General features: G+C 44.5%; 1 protein-coding gene across 3 annotated transcripts in view; it reads left to right on the top strand.

The window, feature by feature from the left end:
- TTC33 (tetratricopeptide repeat domain 33) overlaps positions 1-25,434 on the top strand; it is a 54,847-nt gene that overhangs the window by 2,724 nt on the left and 26,689 nt on the right. For all 3 annotated transcript variants that reach the window (XM_075540968.1, XM_075540969.1, XM_075540970.1), the window contains exon 2: positions 9,106-9,327. In XM_075540968.1, coding sequence (XP_075397083.1) covers positions 9,107-9,327 — 221 coding nt within the window. In that variant the 5' untranslated portion in view covers position 9,106. The remainder of the gene's footprint in view (positions 1-9,105; positions 9,328-25,434) is intronic.

The raw sequence follows: 25,434 nt of genomic DNA, 5'->3' as shown, positions 1-25,434 counted from the left end.
TCCACACACATGAGGCAAGTGCAAATAACATGGTTTGAGTCAGGACACCTTGGTCCTCAAAGTGACATTTTTGCTTTATGACACTCTAAAGAGATCTTTTGCAGCACATTTGCCCAGATGAGTGAATTATTTGATTTCCTGACTACTGTCAATAGGGGTGTTGATTGTGGATCCAAGTAAAGTGAAGGCCTTCAGTCTCTTCTCCATTAATCATGATACTGCTTTGTGGTGAAGTTGTGAGAGTTTTTGTTTTCCTTATGTTAAGATATAACCAATATGGAACGAGGGTAGACTTGGCTTTTTATCATTAATGCTTCAAGCTCCTAAACTTATTAATTTGTCTTCCAATTCTAGTGCCCATTCTTCTTCATGTAGTCCATTCTCAGTTTATTTGCTCGGTATACACACTGAATTAATATGGCGAAAACATACAGCTATGCTACATACCTTTCTTGAATTTAAAATACCCATGATCCCTTTGTCTTGTTCAAATGCCTGGTGCTTGGTATAGCTACAGATTCCACATTAGCATAATTACATGGTTTACTTGATCCATTCAGACAAATGCCTTTTTATAGACTATGAAACAGAGGTAAACATCTCCCTGGTACTCTCTGCTTTCAGTCAAGAGTCTGATACCAGCAGTAATATCCCTAATTCTAAGTCACCTTCTGAATTATGCTAATTTTTCTCACACTTCCCTGTCAATATATTGCTCAAAATATTTCATATTCTCTTCAGCAAAATTTCAGTTGCATGTGGTATTAATGATATTATTAAATAGTTTCTGCATTTTGTTGGGTCACCTGTCTTTGGAATAGGCATGGATGTGGCTCTCTTCCTGATGGCCTGTGAAGTAGCTGGCTTCCATATTTGGGGGCGTAGATGAATGAGCACCTCAAGTGCTGTGTCTGCTTGTTGGCATCACTCAGTTGATATTCTGTTGCTAGCCGGAGCCCTGCTTTTCACCAGTGCCTTCCGTGCAGGTGCGACTTCTTCCTCAAATACAACCGGTTCTTGACCACCTGCTGCCTCGTCAGGGTTCAGTGACTCCATGTCTTTCATCCACCCTCTATTGATGATCCCCGAATCGTTTGATATCCTGCCCTTAGAATCCTTCAGTATTGCAATATGAGGCTTCGGCTGTTTCCTCAGTTCTTTCCGTGAGTTTCACCGTTGCTACACTGCGCCCTGACTGGCTCGTCCCCTCCCCGTGGTCAGCTTCTTTTAATCTTAAGATTGTTCAGCCTTTTTCTTTCCCTGGCAGTTTTCTTCTTGAAAATCAGTTTTACTTTTTCTTAGTTTTCTACATGTTATCTTTTGCTGTCTGTGTCTCAGTGTGTCATTTAACATGCTCATATACGTCCTCTTTTTTATTAACTGATAGAGGACTGACCTGCTATTCGGAAAGGGCCCATCATGGGTGAACCTTCCATCAGGAGGCTGCTTTCAGCACTCAGTTCAGAAGGCTCAGTTGTCGTTCCTTGTGATGTTGCAGGTTGAGGAAGTGACATTGGAGGGGTGAAGTGGAGGGGGTGGGTGGTGGGGGATGGGCATGCCTGACTTGCTGCAGCCGCACTGGGGTAATAATCTCATTAAACTGGAGGAAGGAGACTGCCAACTCCGCATCTGCTCAAGGATGATTACTATTCAGGCAGAGGTCAGACATACCCTCTACCCTTCTTGATGCTTTTCTGACTCCAACCGTCCCATCCAGGCACTCTGTTTCTCAGATGCGTTTGATAATCGGTTTGAGTGACCACACACATTCATGGTTAAGGTTACAGCACTTTTGTTTCAGTGCCTTATCTCTTGCACACTGGCAGGCACGCCTCTCATTGGCTCTTTGCCCCTCAGTGGTGTGGCCCCGTGGCCTTTGCTCTGCTTAGGCAAGTGTTAGAATACTGTTCGCTTTGATAAGTGCCAAAGGGTACTGTATGCTGTGTGCCAGCTCCTGACTCAGGCACGCAACTTGTTCTTTGTTGGGAAGCACACTCCTCTGCTCTGTGCTGTGCCCTCTGCCACGGCCGGGCCCCCACGTTCAGCATGTTCCCACGCGTGTTTTGCTAGTGGCTCTGTTTTCTTGGTGGTGGGAGTGGCATCAGGTGCCATCGAGTTGGTTCTGGCTTAGGTGACTTTGTCACGACAGAACTAAGCATGGCTTGGCCCTGTAGCACCCTCACGATTGTTACGTTGGAGCCCAGGGTTGCAGGCGCCACGTCAGTCCATCTTACTGAGGGTCTTTCTCGTGGTTGCCGACCTTCAAGTTTACCAGGTGTGAGGCCCTTTCCAGGCACTCGTTTCCCCTGATTGCATGTCCAAAATACATGAGACAGGTTTCGCCATCCTTGCTTCTAAGGACCATTCTTGCTGCTGTACCTGTTCAAAGATAGGTTTGTTTGCTTTTCTGACCACGGTACTTTCACTGTAATTCAAAGGCATCAAATCTTCTGTGGCCTTTCTTGTTCCATTTCCAGCTCTTGCATGCCTAGGAGACGAAGGAACGCGCCATGGTTAGATCAGGTGTACTGCGGCCGTGGTTCAGGCGCCATAGCAGACCTCCACCGGCTTCCCAAGGGAGAACGAGACTCCAGTGCCACACACTCAAGCCCAGTTGCCACACGGCAGAGGTCCGACGGGCCTCCACCCTCCATCCTTCTTGTACTCCCTTCTGACACCAACACTTCCTCCCACAACACTGCGCTTTTGTTGGGCTCAATAATTGGTTACAGCGGCCACACACAACTCACAGACGGTACTCACAATTATGGGGAGCTCAGTAGGGAAATGAAAAGGTTACCCGAAGTCAGGATCAGTAAACATTAGGATGTAAGTCATTGGTCCTAAGCAACACCACTTCTCAGCCAGCAGCCACGTGTTTCCCTAGTCGTCGGCCTCTCAGTCATGTGGTTCCTTGGCCTCTGCCTCCCTGGTCCAGGAGCCTCATGGTCTAAGTCTCGGCACTGTTTCTCTGATTTAGCCCGTGGTCTCCTTTTCTCAGCTTGGCTCCTTTGCTGTGTCCGTGGTTTTCGTGCTGTAGCCTCTGGTGCCTCGAGTCTCGGGCCCTGCCACTTCAGGGATCTCGAAGGATTTCACCGTTGGCGCTTCTTCCTTCATGGTCCGGGGCTTTTTCTCTCATTGTACTTCTGAGCTGGCTCTCTTACATGGAGACGTGCTTTTACCTTTCAGCTGACTAGCCCCCCAGGAAATAAAGCTGGTGACTCAGAGTGTGTCTCACGATAATCCTGTTCATTAGCGCAAAAGACAACTTCCAGACAAGATTGTAACCACAGGCATAGAGGCTAGAATTTATAATGCATCACAAAAGGGATTGTCGATAGAAAATCATATTAAGAAATTTTTCACAACATGCATCTTAGCTTTCAAAATGACACACTATTCAAGATTATAAAGAGGTAGGTGGTAATTATTTATTTTCCAAAAATTAATACCAGACTAGTTCTGAAGAGTTGGAAGGTGTCCTAGATGTCCCACGCTTCAAAGATGCCACTCAGCTCCATCCCTGAATGCCTGCGCTTCCCTTTGGTGCGTGGACTTCATCTCCTCAGTCGTTGTATCCTTATTCTGTACTGCTTCCCTCCTATCCTGTAGGACTCCAAGAGGCATTCTCAGGATTTCTTTCTGTGGCAGATCCATGTCTCATTCTTCTATGAGTGTCATTAGGTCCGGACTACCCTGACGTTGCATTTTCTCTCCTTGTATTCTTGTCCATGATGTTGAGGTGGTTTGCTGTTTGCCAGTCATTTTGGCACTTGGTGCCATATTCCCCGCAGACACGGGGCCCCGAGCTTTCTCTGTGTGCCGTTGGTAAGAGTGATTGTGGGGCCTGCTGGCGGCATACTGTGTTCGGGTATCGGGCTACTACGTAAGAAAGGTGCTGTGGCAGTTTGGTGGCTGGCAGCAGCCGGGGTGCTCAGAAGATGGCCTGTGACCAGTGACTGAGGTTATGATTCTGCATCAGGACAGGGTGTGCCTATGGTGTGTTCACGGCACTGGTGTGGGCTGGCTGGGACACTGCTGGGCCTCTTGTGCTGTGGAGGGGTCTCAAGTCTAGGCCAGAAGCCGCGGGTTTGCAGAGATACCATGGTCATAGTCTGGGTTCAGTTGCTGCCCAGTGGAGAGAGTGCAGAGCTTTCTCCCCACGGGGTGCCCTGCTGCCACACCTGGTACCCTCCCACCGCCAGCCCGCAGCCCCAACAGCTGTGGCTAGACCCCATCTGCAGCCCGCCTGAGGTAAGCCCCCAGCGAATAGCTCCACAACCCCCAGCCCATGGCCGTACCCCCTCGGTTATGGCCACCCCACCCGTTGCTCACACATAGCTCGGCACCGGCATCCAGCCCTCCTGAGAGGGCTGCCCAATTATCTTGCACTAGGGCTTGGATCTCTACTGTATCCATGCCCCTTCGCATCCATTTGTGTGATTTTGGACTTCTGATACCTCTTGCCTTTGACACCTCATGATCACACAGGCTGGTGTGGCTTTTTTGCTTCCCTGCTAGATTGCCGCTTGTTAACTGCAAGCCTTTGAGACCCCAGATGCTAAATCTTTTGATAGAGCATTCTCAGCTTTCATCACCACAGTTACTTAACACCCATTTTGTCCTCAGCGATTGTATCAGAAAGGTATCACATAGTGCCCCGTTGTTAGAACAAACTATTCTTGTACTGAGGCAAGATTTAAGCAGAGGCCCCAAATCCATCTACTTCCTTGTTGCGAGTGCTGTGTATACATATATAAACAAATTCGTGTATATATATATATATATATATATATGTCTATCTGTACACACACATATACATATATATTTTCCTCCCTCCCCACTATTCTTAACCGTCGTTCATCTCCCAGTAATTCCTCCCAGCTTTAAATCAATTGAACAGACGTGAGCATAAAAGCTGCACCCTCCTTACTGTCCACTGTAGAACACTTACTATTCCCCTGTACCCATCATTGTTGGCTCCCTGATCGCCTCCCCTCTCTCCTCCCCTCCGATGCCCCTTCTGGACCCATCGGTCCAGCCACTGTCTCCCTAGGATTGTCTGTCTTGAATATCTTATATACATAAACACCAAACAAAAAGATAACAACCTCCCTACCACCCAAAAACCCCATACAGATATTCACAAGTCTAACAGGGAGCATGACATAGAACAGATGAATATCTCTGTGTTATATATAGAGAAGGACATGTTATAAACCATCCACCCCGACCCCATTTCTTTCAGGTTTACTAATCCTGGGTCCTGCTTGTCTAACAACACATACACCTTTTAGTCTTCCTCCATCGTGTCCTGTAAGACCACAGTGAGGGATGATAGCAAATGTCGAGCTGAGGCCAGTTCTGCAGTCATCTTGGGGAACGAGCAGGAACAGCACCCTCATGAATTGACACCCCAGGATGAGGTCTCCTCTTGCTCTCCCTTTCCTGTGGAGATATATACAAGACCTGCCCCTTGGGTTGTTTAGCACCCTGACCCCATTGCCATCCTTTTTTCCCTAACCCCTGTGGGCCGTAACGGCATATGAGAGAGAGGAAAAGATGCATACCAGCAGAGGTGCTGTTTGCATTTGGTGGTGGTGACATATGAATCATTGGGTTTGGTTTAGGTTTTGCCAGAATATCTGGCCTTCAGCCCCGGAATTGTGTGTTTGCGTTTTCCCTTATACCCATTCTGCTGTTTGAACTTAACCTCAGTGGACTCATGTTGTACTTGAACTTTTGTGCTTGGCTAACTTCACTCAGCATAATATCTTCCAACTCTTTCCATGAGATGGAGGCATATTATTTCATTGTGTGTATGTACCAGAGGGTTTTTTTTAATCCACTCATCTGTTGATGGAAATTTAGGCAGTTTGCAATTTCTTTTTTCAATTTAAACTGCGTGGCGATGAACATTGGGGAGTAGGTATCTGGTTGTGGTCTGCTTGTTTCTTTTGGGTCTATGCCCAGTAGTGGGACTGCTGGGTCATATGGTAGCTTGATTTCCATCTGTTTTAGGTATCGCCAAATCCCTTTCCCCGTGGCTGTATGTATGTACAAGACCACCAGCTGTGGATAACAGTTCCTTCTCCAACATCCCCTCCAAAATGTGTTGCTTTCTGTGTGTTTTGGTGTTTTCTGGCTCTTTATGTGGGTGTTAGGTGGTATTTTGTAGTTGTTTTGATTTGCATTTCTCAGATGGCTAATGATTGCGAGCATTTTCTCATATGTTTATTGGTCATTTGGATTTCCTCCTTTGTGAATCTTCTGTTCAATTCTTTTGTCCACCTCCTCAGTGGGCTATTCGTTTTTTTTTTTTCCTGTAAGCTTGCAGGATTCTGTCTGGTATGTCATTACTAAATATCTTCCTCCAGTCTGTGGGCTCTCTTGCTACTCTCTCAAAATGAAGACTCTCGATGTACACAGGTGTTTTAGCTTTAGCAGGTCCCACTCGTCTGTTTTATCTTCCCCTGAGTCTGTATCCTTCCTTATGTATGGCAGCCCATGTGTTCCCTGCACTGAGGTCCCCATTTTTTCATGGATGATCCTGATATTTTTGGGTTGTTTTGTCCCTGCCCGCGCCATTTTTGGGTTTTACCTCGAGGTCTGTGATCCACCTTGACTTTGTTCCTGTGCATGGAATGAAGTAAGGGTCTTGTTTCATTCTTCTGCAGACTGGTATCCAGCACTATTTTTTCAGGACCATTGTTGAAAAGGTCATCTGCTTTCCATTTGATTTTTTGGAAGCCTTTGTCAAAGATCAGTTGTCTATATGCTACTGTTTTTCCCCCTCTGGATTTTCTGTTCTTATCCATTGTTCTGAGTTTGGCAATGGGATTAGCCCAATAGGGATTAAGATCAGTTACGCAGTATCCAGCACCTCCAGAAGGCCATGCAGATATCCTTGTGGTACCCTAAAGGCGCAGTTTATCCTGGACCTCTTCCCAGCATGGGGGCAAGCACGAGTGCGGACCACCTGACCTGTGGGAAGAGCAGGCTGGTAGCACCTGGGCTCAGGCGAGTTGCTAGGGGGAGGGAGAGGGAGTGCAAATGAGCAGCCAGCACGTGGGAATGCATAGGCAGCTGGTGGTATGGGAAACTCACTTGTAGTTGTTGGCACAGCACCGCTTAAGCAGCTGACAGTCCTAGTGGGCTCCTGGCAGAGCAGGCTGGCAGCATGCGGACTGGGTGTTTGGCTGGGGGGAAGGAGGGTAGTACATGCAGACACCTGGCGGTGTGGGCACCACCCAGGGCTAGTCTTGGAGTGGGTGGGAAGGGGGAGGGAGCAGCCCAAAGGGTTAAGGCACGCTGGTCTGTGGGGCAGAGAACCAGGGCACTGAGGCACACATGTAGGGGAGTTTTCACAGGAGAACAAGGCCCACAGGGGCCCCTGGGGCCGGAGCCAGGGAGCCCTGGCTGTGGAACAATGGGGATTACACTAGTTGGCTATCCAAAGTGTGGGAACCTAGGGGTGCTGTGTCCTGGTGAGCACAACTGAGCTGCTTGTGAGGTAAGCTGCCCAAAGGTCCCCTTGGTGTTTCAACTCCAGGACTGGGATCGAAGCCCCCCAGTTGGCCCCCTCCCCCGCAGATCTGGCGACCACTCACAGGGAACTGTGTGTCCATACGGGTGTCCATACGTTGGCTCCATCTTCCTAGATGCCTGGTACAGTAGCTCTTGATTATTCTGTCCTTCTTTTGATGTTTCCTCCACTGTTCAGTATTTTACATATAGAATCCTATACCGTAAGGCTTGATGTTTTTCTTCAGTTCTTTCGGCTGAGTTGTGCTGGGTCTGTTCTTTCTTTTGGCTTTCAAGTTCAGGTCCCTGTGTGTTTCACGACAGCACTTTACGCTGTCTTCTGGAGCTGCCTCTGAAATGTTCTGTTCAGCTCTTTTCATTTGCTGTCGTTTCTCTTTCAAGAGCAAGTTTCAGAATATCTTCTGACATCCACTTAGACCCTTTCTGTTTTTCTTGTCTTTTTAATGGCCTTTTGCTTTCTTCATGTATCATTCCACAACTCATCAGATTTTCTGTCACTGGTGTTAAATGGGGAGCCCTGGTGGCGATAGTGTTGATGCATTGGGCTGCTAACTGCAATTCAAAACCACCGGCTGTGCAGAGGGAGAAAGACGGGTTACAGTTTAATTCCTGTAGGCATGTAGATAATATGCAATTACAGATAGCCCTATACTTCAAGGTAGATCTAGAAATGTTCTTTTTGCTAATTAGTGTGACATGTTCTTTATGAACATGTTATCTTGGCATAGTAAACCCATGTGATTGTCTGATTCAAAATAGCCAGTATCAGTCTATTTTATAGACATTTTAGAGCCATATTTATGTAATCCAGTCAGTTTTGATGATCCTTAATTCCGTAGAGTCATGCTTTGTGCATTCCATATTCCAGTTATTAATGAATGCTTGCAGCTGTTTCTCCTCATTTTACGTTGTGCCCTATAAATAAATGAGGGTCCTTAAACTTTATTCCAGCCACGTCATGATGGTCGAATCTGCAGTCTAATTTTGAGTGCATCCCAACATGAGCGCTCATCTTTCTGCACTATATCTGACACTGTTCACTGGTTTCATAAGGCTTTCAGTGGTCAGTTCCTTAGAAGTGGATAGCCTACTTCTTCTTCAAAGTCGTTTTTTACTCTGGAAGCTCTACTGACGCATATTAATCTTGGATGACCCCACTGATATTTGAAATACTATTGACATAGCTTCCAGCCTCATAGCAACATGCAAGCCTCTACAGTCTGACAAACTGAAAGATCAGTATTTACCTTTCTTGATAGTCATGACATTCTGTGTTCCTGATTCTGCGATGGTTAATTTTAGACCCAGAGAGATGACAAAACCGGCCTTGTCTTAGTTTAGAGTTCTCGACACCTAATTGCTTGCAGCCACTTAGCCATTTGGTCAGCGTTACAAAGACTATGGCTAGAAGGGCCATAAAGTGACTCAACGGGAACACACTGGCCACTGATGATTGCTTATGGTTTAAAGGTGGTGACAGTTTGATCTTAGTGTATTCATTGGAATGCCATTCTAGAATCTTACTTTGAATTTTAAAGCTCACTATTTTTCATTTTCTAGAATGGCTTCCTTTGGATGGAAGAGGAAGATTGGTGAGAAGGTCTCAAAAGTCACATCCCAGCAGTTTGAAGCGGAAGCCGCTGATGAGAAGGATGTAGGTGAGAACGATGAAGGGAATTGGCTTCATGCCACTAAACGTAGGAAAGAAATTCTCCTTGAAGATTGTGCTGAGAAGAGTAAACAGCTAAAAGAAGAAGGAGCCAATTTGGCTGAAAATAAAAGGTATGGTTTTAGAATGCTCTTCTCTGATTTTCGAATTAATATTTTCTGACTCTTTATCAATAAGGTGAAAAGCTATGAATTCTTTAAGTGAATTCATGAATCTTTAAACCTAAGCTAGGTGTTAGTTCACTTAAAAAATATAAGAATTTTGAATATTACCTGACAATTCCCATAGAAGATGAAAGCTGATATACAATGGTCCTCAAGATGCTTGTAATCCTGCTTCTCCCTCATTTTTGTTGTTTGAAGCATGTGCTCCAGTTCACTGGTTTTTAGAATATGGCCTAACCTGAGGGAACCCTGTCCCTGTGCCATTACGTACAGGGAACGGTTTCTATGTTAATTAGCCATGTCTTTAACAGCTTAGAGAATATGTACTTTTTGTTGTCATTTAAAAATTTTTGAAATAAGTTATCAGTTACCCTTTAGCTCCACTTACTTCTTCTGTACTGTCAGAAACATGGTGTGATGCACACAGCCTGTCCTCCGCTGAGCTGTTTATATAATTCCATTATACACCATTAAAAAAGACTTTATTGTGAGTCAGGTAGGAGTTTACATATCACACAATCATTTTTGCATTCAACAACGTATCAACCCTCCCAGTGGCCTGCTCTTGGCCCCACTGTCAAATCTGTTTCTTTTAGTATGACGATCTTTATCTGGATTCTTTTTTTAATAGTAGGGATCTCATGCAATACTTGTATTTTGTGGTTGACTCAGCATAATGTCCTCCACATCCTTCCATCTCCCAAGGTACGTCAAGTTTTCATCATTAGTTTTTAATGGTTTGTAGTATTCCATTGTGTGACTGCACTGTCCTTCCACTGAGGGACATTTGGGTTGTTTCCGTCTTTCTTGCTACTGCGAACAGGACTGCAGTTAACATGAGTGTGCATATATCTGTGTTGTGTTTGCTACTTCTGCAGGGCATTCACCAAGTAGAGAGATTGCTGCGTCATGCGGAATTTCTAGTCCCAATCTTTGGAGGAAGTACCGACCGCTTTCCACAGTGGTTGCACTGTTTCAGTGTCCCGCCCGTGGAAAAGAGGCTCCAGTCTCTTCTTACCCTCGGTATCGTAGCTTATATTCTGCTTCTGTGAACGTTGCTGCCAGGACCAGTGTGAGGTGGTAGCTCATTGTTGTTTTGATTTAAATCTCTCATGAGGCTAGTGATCATTTCTTTTTGTTTGTTTGCCACCTGGAGGTCATTGGTGTTGGTCACGCATTCCTTTCTTGTGGAGGTGGTGTAAATGTCTAAAGATTTCAGACTATTTCCTTGTCCACTATGTCATGGCTGACACCTCCCCCCGCCCTCGTCTTTTCGTTCTCTTTGTACTCTTTTAATGAAGTCTTTTATTTTTAGGAGATGTCAGTCATCTATTTTATCTTCTGTGTCTGTGATTTTCATAATGTTTGATAGTGTGTTTATGCTCTGTATTACCTGTGACTTTTTTATAGTTCTAGAATTTACATTTAGGTCTTTAATCCATGTTGAATTTGTGTATGTGTGTGTGTGAGTGAGAGGGGGTGGGGGAGAAACTTTGTTAAAGAATTTTTCATTTAATATATTTGAGCCCTTTTTGTTCATAGGTGGATACATTTTTTTTCTGAGTTCTCTATTCTTTTCCATTGGTCTATGTCTCTATTGAAAATTTTGTCTTAGAAGAAAGAAAATTTCCACATTTATGCTACCACTTTCAGAAATCCATAAAATGCTTTAGAAATTTCTGGTAATGCCTGTTAAAAGTACATTAACTTTGATGTTTTTTCTCTGTACCACACTGGTGTGTACGAGGCAAAAGTGATTGCCCCGGGATTCCCCCTGAAATGCCTGTGGCTGCGGCCAGACAGAGTCACACGTTCTCTGTCTGTGTGTTGGACGTTGATTCATTTCATTAGCCCTGCAGCACCAGGTGCTTTCTTTTGAAGAGAGAAGAATGAGATGATTTAAGTTTTTTCTCTTTAGCATTTGTTTTTGAGTAATGTTGTATCTACAGCTGGGATTCAAGGGGCATATTTGTGGGGTAGCCGTTGGCTTGTTAACCCTCCAGCCACCCTGAAGGAGAAAGAAGCAGCTGTTTGCTCCGATAGATTTCCAGGCTCAAACCTGAGATAAAGTCTCTGTGAGTTAATATCAACTTCGTGGCAGTAGGTTTTAGTTTTCTTTAAATTAAATAAAAATATAAATAACAATTTAAAACTGAGAGAATATTACTCTTGACTGGAAATTGTAAGAGGAAAATCCAAACTCTTTGTCGCTGAATTGACTGGAACCTAGTGGACCCTGTGAGACAGTAGAACTGCTCCCCCTTCAAACAAAAGAAGGGCAAGGTGTGTGTCAGCTTTGTGTCCTGTCATCATCTGTATTTGCTGAACACATAATTGGGGAGCTTGTACCATATGGAGGAGAATATGGCATCAGGATTGGAGGAAGACGACTAACAACCTGTCACGTGCAGGCGTCACAACCTTGCTTGCTGAAAGCAAGATCCTGAAGCAATTGCTTATACAGATCAGAGACTGCAGCCTTTAGTATAGAATGCCACTCGGCATAAAGAAAACCCAAATCCTCACAACTCGACCAACGGAGGACACCAGGATCAATGGAGAGAACAATGACGTTATCAAGGACTTAATTTTACTTGCATCCACAATAAACACTCAATGGGAGGAGGAGTCAAGAAATCAAAGGAGGCTCTGCATTGGGCACATCAACTGCATAAAACTTCTTTTAACTGGTAACGAGCACAGATGCCATTTTGTGAATTAAGGTGCCTCTGACAAGCCAGGTGCTTTCAGTTGTCTCAGATGTATGTTAAAACTGAGCAGTGAATAAGAAGACCACAGAATAATAGATGCATTTTGTGGTGGAGGGAAATTTCTTAATATGGCTCTAAATTGCCACCATATGATTGGTGGGACTATGCAGATAGGGCATGTGTAACACTAATAGAGGGGATCGGTCCGTTTTAGTTGCCCCTCCCAAGGCTAGGACTGGGCAGTGTTTTTTCTGGGCTGAGTTTCATTCTGTTGGCATAGGGTTGATATGAGTCAGAACTTGCACGGTGGTGCCTAACTGTACCAGTAATAGCAGCAACAGAACCAGCACTGTTCCCGAGGGTTTCAGAGACTTGAGATCTGCAAGGGAGCAGGCAACTACATTATTCTCCTGAGGAGCAGCTAATGGATTTGAACGGTTGACCCTGCAGTTGGCAGCCCAGTTCGTAACTGGTTGCCACCAGGGCTTTTTTTGTATGAGGAAAGATAGTGAAATTACCACGTAACGCGCAGTCCCCGCTTACCAAATCACCTTGATCCCAAACCTTTCTTCTTCTTACTGCTGTTTAGCCGTCCTGGCATGTCCTGTGTTCTCAGATGCAGTTCTTTATAGCTTTTGTTTTAGGACTATGTCTGACAGCTTTCCTCGGCTCCTTTCTGATAGGCCTTGCCCACTTTTCCTTTAGCATCCCTTCCTTTTTGAAGTTACCTTAGATACTCAGTTATTTGTATGTTAAGTTTTGTAAATGCAAGCTCTAGGACAGTAGGAGGAGCCTGGAGCTCAGTGGCGGAGCACGGGAAGACTAAAGGTTTCTAGTTCAAACCTGCTAGCTGCCCCTTGAGCGAAAGCTGTGGCAGTCTGCTTCTCTGGAGATAGAGCCTGGGAACCTCGTCAGGCAGTCTTCTCTCCCCTAGCAGGGGACTGCCGGGAGTGGAGGCCAGATTCCTAAGAGGACCTGCGACAAGGAGATCATTGCTGATGTCAGCTGCATCTTGACGGACAGCAGAGAATAACAGGAAGATGTTTATTTGTGGCTCATTGCCTGTGCCGAGGCATTTGACTGTGTGGCTCATAACAAACTGGATAACCTTGAGAAGAATGGGAATTCCAGAGCACCTAGTTTTGCGCATGCAGAGCCTATCCACGGATTCAGAGGCAGTTGTGTGACCAGAGCAAGGGAATACTGGACGGTTTAAAATCAGGACAAGTGTGTGTCAGGGGTTTATCCTCTACAGATTGCTGCTGTTTACTCATCACATAATCGGAGAGGCTACATTATATAAAGACCATCTGGATTAGAGGAAGGCATATTAACAACCTGCAACATGCAGATGGTACAGCCTTGCTGGCAGAAAGCGAGGAGGACTGGAAGCACTGCAATGGAGATCAAGGAGTGCAGCCTTCAGTGTAGACTCCTCCTCAAACGTTACGAAGACCGTCTTGGTCCTTCCAACTGGACCAATGACCAGCATAGCAAATGGACAAAAGATTGAAGTTGTCAAGGATTTCCTCTTGCTTGGATCCACAATCATTGTTACAGAAGCAGTCGTCGAGGTCATTGCCTTGGGAAAATGTGTTGCACAAGACCTGTTTACAGTTTTGGAAAGCAAGGAGGTTACTTTGACGACTGAGGTGCCGTGTGTGTTAGGTTGGTTTTTCCACAGAAACAGTGCTGGTGATGCTTGTAGGTGTTGAATACAGAAAAAGATTTACTGTGTGTAATCCAGTGTAAGCCGACCCCAAAATTGCATTAAAATGTGCTGAAAAACTCGAGTATACATGGTATATCAAGAAATGGCTTATACAATTTTTATGGAAATAGTTAAGATCTATCCCGTTCAAGTCCAACTTCTGATTTGTGGAAGCCATTGAGCAGGAGATATTATGAACCAGAGACAGTTGGGCACAGGCTGGCAGATGCAGAGATCTGAAGTTGGCTGAATGAATCCAGTTTTCAGTCTGCTGATGGTTTCTGGGATTTTCAGGTGACAAAACAGATCGAAGAGCCAAATGCAAGATCCACCTCTGGCAGAAGGCAAAGGGCTAAAGAGGACTTGACTCTGCTTGGTCTCTCTCTGTGTATTAGTCTGGGTACTTTAGAGAAACAAATCCACAGAAACTCACGTATAAGAGAAGAGTTTTATATAAAGGGTGAGTGCACATCAAGAAAACATCCCAACCCAGTGCTGCCCAAGTCCACAAATCCAACATTAACCCATATGTCCAACACAAAGTCCTCCTCCATCTCACAAAACAGATGCAATGATGCCGACTGCAGGAGGAAAGCCAAATCAGTGAACGTGTAAGCATCTCAGTGCTGGCAGGGGTCTCCACACGGGTGCTCCAGTACCCAGGGTTGCATCGGCATAGGTCCATGTGGCTTCTCCTCAGGGATGTCTTGCAGGAAGTGAACCTTGCCAGCTAAAGCAGGGAACTGGCTAAGTTAGCTGATGGTGTGACCATCAGAAAGCAAGATACCCGAGAACTAGAAAGGCGAGGCTTCTGGAGCCATTTATCCCTCCACCCTTCAATTAACCCCACATGTGTTTCTCGACCAGGTTGGCACAATAAACTACCTCACTCTTATACAGAAAGACTTATGAAACTAAGAAGGTATCAGCCAGGGACACAATTGATAGTTTTCCTTAACCAGGACTGTCTAGTTGACATCATCTCTAACCTTCACACACCATGGTATTTTCAGTGGCCTCATAGGCATATGAAAGGTGGACATTGAATAAGGCAGACAGAAGAATCGATGCATTTGAATTACGGTGCTGGTGTGCAGTATTGAAAGTACCATGGCCTGCCAAAAGCACAAACAAATCTGTCTTGGAAGAAGTGCAGCCAGAATGCTTTTTAGAGGCAAGGATGGCTAGACTTCACCTCACATACACAGGAGAGACCAATCCTTGGGGAAGAATAGCATGCTTGGTAAAATAGAGGAGCAATAAAAAAAGAGGAAGATCCTCAACCAGATGGATGGACACAGTGGCTGCAACAATGGGCTCAAACATAAGAACTGTGAAGGTGTCCGAGGATTAGACGGTATTTCCTTCTCTGTACATAGGGTTGCTTCGGGTCAGAATCTGCTCCATGGCTCCTAACGCCAACACTGTTCCTGTAAAGAGTTCCAGTCTCAGAAACCCCAGGGACCATTCTACCCGGTCCTATAGGGTCTCTGTGAGTCGGAATTGACTCTGGCAGTGAGTGCAGTGTTTTCTCATTTGGTTTCAACTAGCACTTGGAGAGTAGTTTCAGTATAAAATATAACATGATCTAAATCTGTCAATGCCATCTCTCCCAAAGAATTACAGTCTGAAGCATCAGGCAGTTTCAGTTCTGTTAGAAAAACATGGTTTTGAAATTGAGAAGTTTTTACATTCTGGGGTGCTACCATGAATCTCCTTAAAACAAAAATGATAGCTGTTGTTCTTGTCTACTGTCCCCAAATACTCTGATGCATTACAGAGGGAGGCATCACACTGTGCCTGGACAAGAGAATGGACTTTGGAGTCAACTTGCCTCATTAAGAATTCCAGCTCTATCGTCTCTAGCTCTATAAACTGTGGAAACTTTAATTTCTCTGAGTATTAGTTCCTTTATCCGTAAATTGAGGATACCTACGCAATAACTATTGTGAGATTTAAGAACAGGCCTTTCTATATAAAGAGCGTAGCGTGTTACCTAGACTTGGTAACATGGAGTAAATTTACTGTAGCTGTATTTTAGGGCTTTATATATGATCACATTTTCTATAGCATTGTGCTTCCTATAGAACTTAATAACAATTTTTATTTACTGTGATAGACCTTTTTGAAAGAGTCACAATGTTGTCCCAACTTTGGTGCTTTTAAGATTTCCAGCACTAGATGGCGATATTTGATCGCTTAGATAACTGGGTTTTCTTTGTGAGAATCATGTAAAACAGCTATCAGCAGAATTTGCTACAAATATTGTGTCTTACCTAGAGAAGCCTGGCAAGAAAAGTGAACTTGAGGCTGTGCTGGCTGTGACGATGCAGTCTGTTGATTTTCGGCATTATTAGATTTCATGACAGGGATCTCTTGCCCCATAGTCTATAAAAGATAGAAGCAAGTAGTGAGGAAGAAATCGCGGGGAAGGGAGACAGCAGTCAGTATAAGATAGGAAAATAAAAATCATTTATCGATTATCAAGGGTTCATGAGGGTGGAAGGGTCGGGGAGGCTGGGAAAGATGAGCTGATACAAAGGGCTCAAGAAGAAAGAAAATGTTTTAGAAATGATGATGGCAACATATGTACAAATGTGCTTTATACAATTGATGTAGGGGTTGTTATAAGAGCTGTAAGAGCCCCTAATAAAATTTTCTTAAGAAGAAGAAAATAAGACAAAGACATGTAAATGCAAATATATATATGAGGATGGGGAAATAGACCTATGTGTCTATATTTATAGGTTTAGTATTAAGGTGGTGGAAGAACCTTGGGCCTCTACTCAAGCACTCCCTCAATGCATGAATACTTTCTTCTATTAAATTGGCATTCTATGATGCTCACCCTCCCGACACAACTGCTGTAGCCAAAGTGGGTGAACAAGTAAATGTGGTGAAGAAAGCTGATGGTGCCCGGCTATCAAAAGAGATAGCGTCTGGGGTCTTAAAGGCTTGCAGGTAAACAAGCAGCCATCTAGCTCAGAAACAACAAAGCACACATGGAAGAACATACCAGCCTGTGTGATCATGTGGTTCCAAAGGGATCAGTTATCAGGCATCAAAGAACAAAAAGTCATATCATTGACTGCACACCTCCATGATACGATCGCTGAGGACAAATGGGTGCATAAGCAAATGTGGCGAAGAAAGCTGATGGTGCCCGGCTATCAAAAGATATAGTGCCTGGGGTCTTAACAGCTTGAAAGTGAACAAGCGGCCATCTAGTTGAGAAGCAACAAAGCCCACATGGAAGCAGCACGCCAGCCTGTACGATCACGAGGTGCCAAAGGGATCAGGTGTAAGGCATCATCAAAAACAACAACAACAACAAAATAAACCCTTACCATAGTGAAGGAAAGGGGAAGTGCAGAGTGGAGATCCAAAGCCCATTTGTCGGCCACTGGAGATCCTCTCACAGAGGAGTCTAGGGGAGGAGATGAGTCAGTCAGGGTACAATGTAGCACCGATGAAGAATAGAGCTTTCCTCCAGTTCCTAAATGCTTCCTCCCCCCCACCCCACTTACCATGATCCTTATTCTACCTTGCAAAGTCTGGATAGAGCAGAGGTTGTACACTGGTGCATATAGGAGCTGGAGGCACAGGGAATCCAGGGTGGACGATACCTTCAGGAGCAGGGTTGTAAGGGGCGATACTGGGAGAGTAGAGGGTGAGTGCGTTGGAAAGAGGGAACTGATTACAAGGATCTACATGTTACCACCTCCCTGGGAGATGGACAGCAGAGAAGGGGGGGAAGGGAGACTGGATAGGGCAAGATATGACAAAATAACAATGTATAAATTACCAAGGGCACATGAGGGAGGGGGGAGCGGGGAGGCAGGGGAAAAAAAAAAGAGGACCTGGGTGGGGGGGGCGCTCTTACAGTTTTTATCACAATCCATACATATGTTCATGTGTTGTCATGATCTTTTTCAAAACATTTTCTTTCTATTTGAACCCCGGCATCAGCTCATTTTTCTCCCCTCCCCCCATGTCCCTTTGATAATTTATAAATTACCATTATTTTTTTCATGTCTTACACTGACCGCTGTTTCATTTCACCCACTTTTCTGCTGTCCATTCCCCTGGGAGGGGAGCTATACGTAGATCATTGTGATCAGTTCCCCTTACCCCTGCCCCCGCTGCCTACCCTTACCCTCCTAGTATTGCTGCTCCCATTCTTGGTCCTGAGGGGTTTATCTGTTCTGGATTCCCTGTGTTGCAAGCACTTATCTATACCAGTACCCATGTTCTGCTATTGCCAGATTTGTAAGATAGAATTGGGGGGTCATGGTAGTGGGAGGTCAGGGGTGGGTGGGGGGAGCATCAAAGAACTAGAGGAGAGGGGAGCGGGGAGGGAGGGGAAAAAAAAAGAGGACCTGATGCAAAGGGCTTAAGTGGAGAGCAAATGCTTTGAAAATGATTAGGGCAAAGAATGTACAGATGTGCTTTATGTAATTGATGTATGTATGGATTGTGATAAGAGTTGTATGAGCCCCTAATAAAATGTTAAAAAAAAATAGAACTAGAGGAAGGTTGTGTGTTTGTACCGCACCCTGCCTGGCTCGGAAATTTCCCTGCTTTTGTGAAAAGACTAGCCGCCATTTTCGCAGTTGTGCACATCACATCCCCTCTTGCCTTCTGTGGAACATTGTTTTTTGTTTCATCCATTTTTAATGTCCTCTCTAATTTTTATACCATCAATTTCTCCCTCACTTTAGTTTCCATTCTCACTAGCATACCCACAGACGCTGGTGCACATTTAAGAAGCTTCTCATGGTTCTACACGGCCCACTTCTTTGTTCCGTCTTCAGTGCATGTTCTATTTCTTCTTAATTATTTTATTAGGGGCTCATCCAACTCTTTTCACAGTCCATACACACATCATTTGTGTCCAGCATGTTCGTACATATGTTGCCATCATCATTCTCAAAACTCCTGCTTTCTGCTTGAGCCCTTGGCATCAGCTCCTCATTTTTCCCCTCCCTCCCTGCTCATCCCTCCCACCTCCCCTTGATAATTTAGAAATTATTATTGTTTTATCATATCTTACACCATCCGACGTCTCCCTCACCCACTTCTCCGCTGTCCGTCCCCCAGGGAGGAGGTTATATGTAGACCTTGTCATCTGTTCCCCCTTTCTCCCTCACCTTTCATCCAACCTCCTGATATCGCGACTCTCACCACTGGTCCTGAGGGGTTCATCTGTCCTGGAAATTCTATTTCTTGATGAATCATCCTTTCAGTCCATTACAATTAGGTTTCTGTTTTCACCCCTGCACTGAAATTACTGTGTCGAATGACCTGCTGGTGTCTGCTCCTCTTTTGCTCATTTTCTAAATAGTAGGGAGTCATAATATTTAGGAAGCCCTTTTATTTTCCATAAGGAGCCCTTGTGAGGCAGTGGGTCATGTGTGGGCCGTTGACTACAAGATCAGCCAGTCAAACCAGGAAAAAGCCGGGGCTGTTGGACTTACAGTCTTGGAAACTCCATATAAGGCTGTGTCAAAATCAGCTCGATGGCAATGTTTTTTGTTTGTTTGTTTTGTTTTCTTTCTTTTTTCCTTTTCTATATACATTTTCTTCTTCTAGTATCTCTTATTTTCAGTACCATCTTTACTTTGATGGCTATCAAAGATAGGCCCCACTGTCTTCCCTGCGGTCTCTCTAATCCCAGGGCCTCCTTCCAACCCACTTGACTGTTTATTGGCATCGCAAACAAAATGGAAAGAACTCTGTTTTTTTCTCCCCCAAAATGTAGTCCTTAATTTCCTCCCTTAGTGGAAAGCATCACCATTTCTTCAGCTTCCCATGCCAGATAATCAGATTTGGACTCTTGATGTCGGTGCCATCCCAGAGTTATTGGCCTCCAGCTCTGCCCTTGACGCAGCTCGTGTTGTTTTACGGCCAGAAAGATCTGGTTGCATCTGCTGCTGCTGTTCTTACAGACTAGAAAGTAACTGTGCATGGTGGTGCCTGACAGTGGAAGATTCTCATACCTTGGCACTAGCCAGGCTGGCACAGAGCCCTTTGGAAAGACAGGTAACACAGCCCAGCAATGTGAGAGATCGAAATCCTATGTGGTGGACTTGCTCAGTGGGAGACAGGATATGGGAGGGAGCCTGCTGATAAATTCACTTTTCTTGCTTCTAACAGTGGATTGTTAGCAAGGCAAACCAGCTTTATTCAATCGGTCTGAAAAAGTTTGACAAGCATTTATCTATGTTTGTGTATGAAGCTGTGGGTAACTTACCTTTCTCCCCACCCCCCACTCCCCAGTCTTATCCCCAATAAAGAGTTAACTAGTGAGCTTTGGCCACAGGATCTTTTTTACAGGGAACTCAAGCTTGGATAGTTATCTTGGATTCCTTTCATTTTTGGTTTGTTTATTTACTCTCTGCAGTCAGTTTAAGTTGAGATGATTTGCCCTTTAAAACATATTCTAAATCTGTTATTTTGTCTGTCTTTTCAGTCATCCTAGTCTAACTTATTGTTACCTCTTAACCATCATACTCTGGCCAACTTCTTCTTTTTTTGTAATTAAGTGATTATTTTATTGGGGGCTCTTATAACAAATCCATACAGCAATTGTGTCAAGCATATCTGTACATGTTGCCATCATTATTTTCTAAACATTTGCTTTCTATTTGAGCCCTTGGTATCAGCACTTCTTCCCTGCCTCCTTCCCTCATCCCCTTGTGACCCCTTGATAAATTATTATTTTCATATCTTACACTGATTGCTGTCTCCCTTTCCCCATGGTTTCTGTTGTTCATCCCACTGGGGGTTGGTGGTAGTTATGTGTTGATCATTGTGATTGGTTCCCCTTTTCCTCCTCTCCTTTCCTCACCTTCCTAACCCCCTACCTTCCTGGTATCGCTACTCCCATTCCTGTTCCTGGATTCCACGTGTCATTAGCTTGTACCTCTTATCTGTACCTGTGTACATATTTCATTCTAGCCCTCAGTGAAAGGCAGGACTGGGGCCATGATAGTGGGGCGTGAGAAAGCCTCAAGGAACTGTGCCCTGGTTGACTCATCCCTTCCTTGTGACCCTTCTGTAAGGGAATGTTGCATTGTCTACAGATGGGTTTGGCATCTCTGCTCTGATCCCCCTTGTTCTCACCAATATGGGGTTTTGTTTGTTTGGGTTTTCTGATGCCTGTTACCCAATTCTGTCAACAGCTCATGACTGCACAGTCTGGGGTGCATCTTCCATGTGGGTCTGTTGCTTCTCTGCTAGATGGACTAGCCAACTTCTAACTGATTTAGTGCCTCTGTAATCTGGTCCCACCCCCAAGTTCAACTGATCTCTAAAAAAATAAAAACAATTCGTCTCTCTCCATCATTTAAAACCTCTGTGATTTCCTTATTATGCATTAAGTTAAACCTAAACTCAAAACCATAGCCGACTATGTTGACCTACATGATAATGATTTCAAGGACGTCTCTGACCTTTCCCTGCCCTCCCTCCTCCTGTAGCTACGTAGGTTTTCTTCTCTTCCACCCAAACACCAAGCACTTGGTCATGCCGTGGGCTTTCGAATGAACCTTCAGTTAGCTGGCCACATGGAGTCATTCAGGACTCAGCACACGACTTCCTTTCCTGGCTGTTCATTCTCTGTAGCCACTTGATAACTCCCGATTACTTCTTCCTTCTTGTTTTTCAGCATGTTTTAGCATTCATTTCTCAACTTTCTTTCTCTCCCCTTCCACCTTCTACACTTTGCCACCCAATGTAAGTTCTAAGAATACAATGTGTGAGGGGCCCTCAAAAATATCATAGAAAATGTGTTAGGCCAGGTTGTCCAGAGAAAACCAATCCAGTGACATTTATCCCTGTATAAATAAGAGCTTTACATCAGGGAGTAGGTGTTTATCAGGAAGGCACCCCAGCCCAGTCGAACTCGAGTCCATAGTCCAGTGCTAGTCCCCAAGCCCTTGTCAGTCGTATGCAGCTGCATGGGGGTGGCACAGAAGGGCGAGCCAGGAAGCAGGGAGCTCACAGGCCGGGGCGGGGTGGGGTGGGGGGGTCGGGAATGTGTGCAGAGTTGCAAGGATCCTAAGTCGTGGGAAACAGCAGGGCGGGGCTGCGGGCAGCACTCAGGGTCGGTGGCAGAGGCCCAGCGCGCAGTAGGGTGAAGGAGCAGAGAGAGAGGGAGGTTGTCAGTTTCCCTGCTTAGAAGAAGCCAATCTCCGGAAGGAGGCATCACAGGTAGCGACCATATACTTTAATAAAAATACGCATTGACATAAAAGCGTCAGAACGGCCACAGGAAATCTCTGTTATTATTTGTTTATTTTTTGTGATCCCCCAGTGTCTACTTTATTGGCAAATTGGCGCCCGGGTTACACAATAAGTTTGCTGAAGCTGAAGGCGCGCCCTGCAGGAGAGAAACACCTGCGACAGGACGCCCCTTTTCTCCCCACCACCCTCCCCCTTCGTAAGGGTAACACTGCTGGAGGACGTGGTTTGGCCGGTCTTGGGCGCATTCCGCCTACTGGAAGCGTCTCCGTCCCGCCGCTCGCGCCCCCCTGGGGTGTGCGGGCCTATGACCCATGAGCTCGCCCACGTGGACGTGATCGGGACAGGAACTTGGTTTTATCCAGGACCGGAGCTGCTTCTCACGCTCTATCTGTCTGTCGTCTCCGGGGTTTTAGGAGGATGCTGTCCGGATAAGCCGGGCACCTTCCATTCTTGGTTCCAAAGAGCGACGCTGCTTGGAGGCCATCACAGACGGCCCAGCTCAGGACGGCAGCAGCGAGGACTGGGGCGACAGCACCTTCCTCTGTTATTTTTTTATTCCATTCTCTCGTGAACTCTGTGACGCCCTCTCGGATCTATCATTGAATGCCGTTTCCTCTGTTAGACCCAAAAGCCGACTCAAAGCCACCGCCCTCCTCCTCATAGCGATTCTGTCCGAGGCGACATCTTTATGACCGCCTGTAGCCTCCACTGCCCCTCAGAGCAGCTGCTGGGTTTGATCTGCCGACCTTGTGGTTAGCAGCCCAATACTTACCCAACAGCACCACCAAGGCTCCTTATCCTCTGCCTGGAGTAAGTGCTTTATAAAATAGCTATTCAATAAATAAGCTGTTATTTATATAACTTACTCTATTTGAACTATAGCAAACCAGGGCAAAGTAGTTAAGCCCTGGCATATTTACCTTATAAATGAGCATGCTAGCTCTCTCACTTTGCTTGATCGCCGGTGGTTTGCTACTCAAGGTATTATCTCACTTTTTCCTTGTGCAGTTTCACTTGCTTCCTTCCCTGGACTGGTTCAGTTGCCTATTATTAAGGTTGTCTTCCAGCTGGCTGAATCAGGCTTTGGTTACTTATTAACTAGAGTAAGTTTAAACAAAGTTTTAAATTTTATCTTGTAATGCTTCCTCTAAAGCAGCTGCAGGCTGACTATGACTTCACTGTGTTACAAACTTAAGTTGAATTAAATATATTATGTATAAAAGATCATCCATTTATTAGGCACCAAGTTGCCTTTGTCCTCACATGGAGGGACTATGGAGAACTACCCTTTATTTCTAGGTTAGAAGTAAACCAAAGAGAGCAGTTAGGGTGAGGAAAGAATCCAGCACGTTGAAAATGATATAGTAAACGCTCACCAGCTTTTTGTGTACTTAAGACAGCGGTTCTCAGCCTGTGGGCTGCGACCTCTTTGGGGGGGTCGAACGACCCTTTCACAGGGGTTGCCTAAGACCATCGGAAAACACAGTTCTGATGGTCTAGAAGCGGAAACACTGCTCCTCTATTTCAACCTTTGCATTGACTTGGCTTTTTACACATACTGTCGCAAAATGTAGCAATGTAGTTTACTGTTGTTACATTAGGACTGTTACTATACCATGCTTCAAGACAAAATTTCATTTATTTGTAATTAGAAATAAATATTTCACAATATAGAAATATTTCACAATAAATAATTACATATCGTTTTTGTGATTAATCACTATGCTTTAAGTATGTTCAATTTGTAACAATGAAAATACATCCTGAATATCAGATATTTACATTATGATTCGTAACTGTAGCAAAATGACAGTTATGAAGTAGCAATAAAAATAATTTTATGGTTGGGGGTCACCACAACATGAGGAACTGTATGAAAGGGTCATGGTGTTAGGAAGGTTGAGAACCACTACCCTAAGAAAACAACAACAAACTCACTGCCATTGAGTCCATGCCCACTCACAGTGACCCCACTGTGGGTCTCCAAGACTGACTGTTATGGGGTAGAACGGTCAATCAGCTGGCGATTTTGAACTGCCTACCTCATAACCACTACCCCACCAGCGCTCCTCTTTAAAGTCCACCATAGGGTCACTGTGCGTGAGTTTATGTACTTTTGTTATTTTTTTTTGAGTTTATGTACTTTTGCCAATGAAAAACAGCTCATTTATTCCTTTTAACCTGAACACATCATAATCAACAAAATGTGTTTCTTCTAGAGATACCTCGGCTAGCATCAGTGATTGTGTTTTCAAAATGGAAACAAATGCAGCTTAAGAGAGGACATTTACCATTTCCTCACAAATCTCTGTACATTTCTGCTTGTGTAGGCACAAAAGTGTGTCTGACCAGTGAAAGGGAATACAGAAATAGGGGTGGTAAACTTGACCTACTTCATTTGTTTTCTCCTTTGAGACAACTTAAACTTACATAGGTAACCAACTTTGTACAGTTTGGGATAGGATAAGTCACCTAGACTGTTAGGTAAGCCCTGTTCCTGAGCAGTGGCGGTCTTGGCATTTGGGCGGGGACACTTACTGTACAGGATTATCTTATGCCTTACGGAATGTTAATATCTGACTCCCTTCTACTGGTGACAACCCAAATACCTCCATACATTTCTATTACTGTCCCCATACATTTCTATTACTGTCCCCAAGAGAATGATGATGGCTCTGGTTATGTTAGGCAGAAAACAGAACGGAAAGACAAACTTGTCAGCATTTGGGCCAATTTGAACTAGAGTTAGGCAGATTATAGTCTGTTTTTGTAAGTACAGTATAATTACAATTCAGCTACGCTCTTTCCTTTACAATATTGCATGTGACTATTTAAAAAAGAACAACAAAATTTTTTTACTGTGAATTAGATGGTGGCTTAATACCAGATTGTCATTCAACAATTTGAATAATTTATCAACTCTCCCATTAGCCTGTGATCCTCCCTACCTCCCTTCATCTCCTTTTTGTATGTGACTGCTTCTGTGATACACAGCAGAGCTGAGTGTTGCCACAGAAACCACATAGCTGGAAAGCCTAAAATATTTACTATCTTTTCTTTCCTCGTAATAATCAACAATTTTTCCTCTCCACAATTCAACACTTTCTACATATATAATTATTTTTAACATTTTTTTTGTACAAACTGCCATACTTTTCTACAATGGCTGGGCCATTTTTTGAGGCAAGGATTCCAGTTTCCCCACATATTTAAAGAAAATTTGATAGGCCGCTATATTTTCTATGCCTTGCAAAACTTTGCAAGTATTTCTATATTTCATCAATAGGTTTCACAACTTTCAGAGTAGTCATCAGGTCTCATTCTACTCCTCTCTTAGATCATAGCTAAAATTGCTACATGAAGTAGTATACCTTATGAGCTTATAAA

This window comes from Tenrec ecaudatus, chromosome 2 (assembly GCF_050624435.1).
Source record: "Tenrec ecaudatus isolate mTenEca1 chromosome 2, mTenEca1.hap1, whole genome shotgun sequence".
NCBI classification, from domain to species: domain Eukaryota; kingdom Metazoa; phylum Chordata; class Mammalia; order Afrosoricida; family Tenrecidae; genus Tenrec; species Tenrec ecaudatus.
The sequence above is the reverse complement of the archived record's forward strand: the minus strand, read 5'-3'. Positions and strand labels throughout refer to the sequence as shown.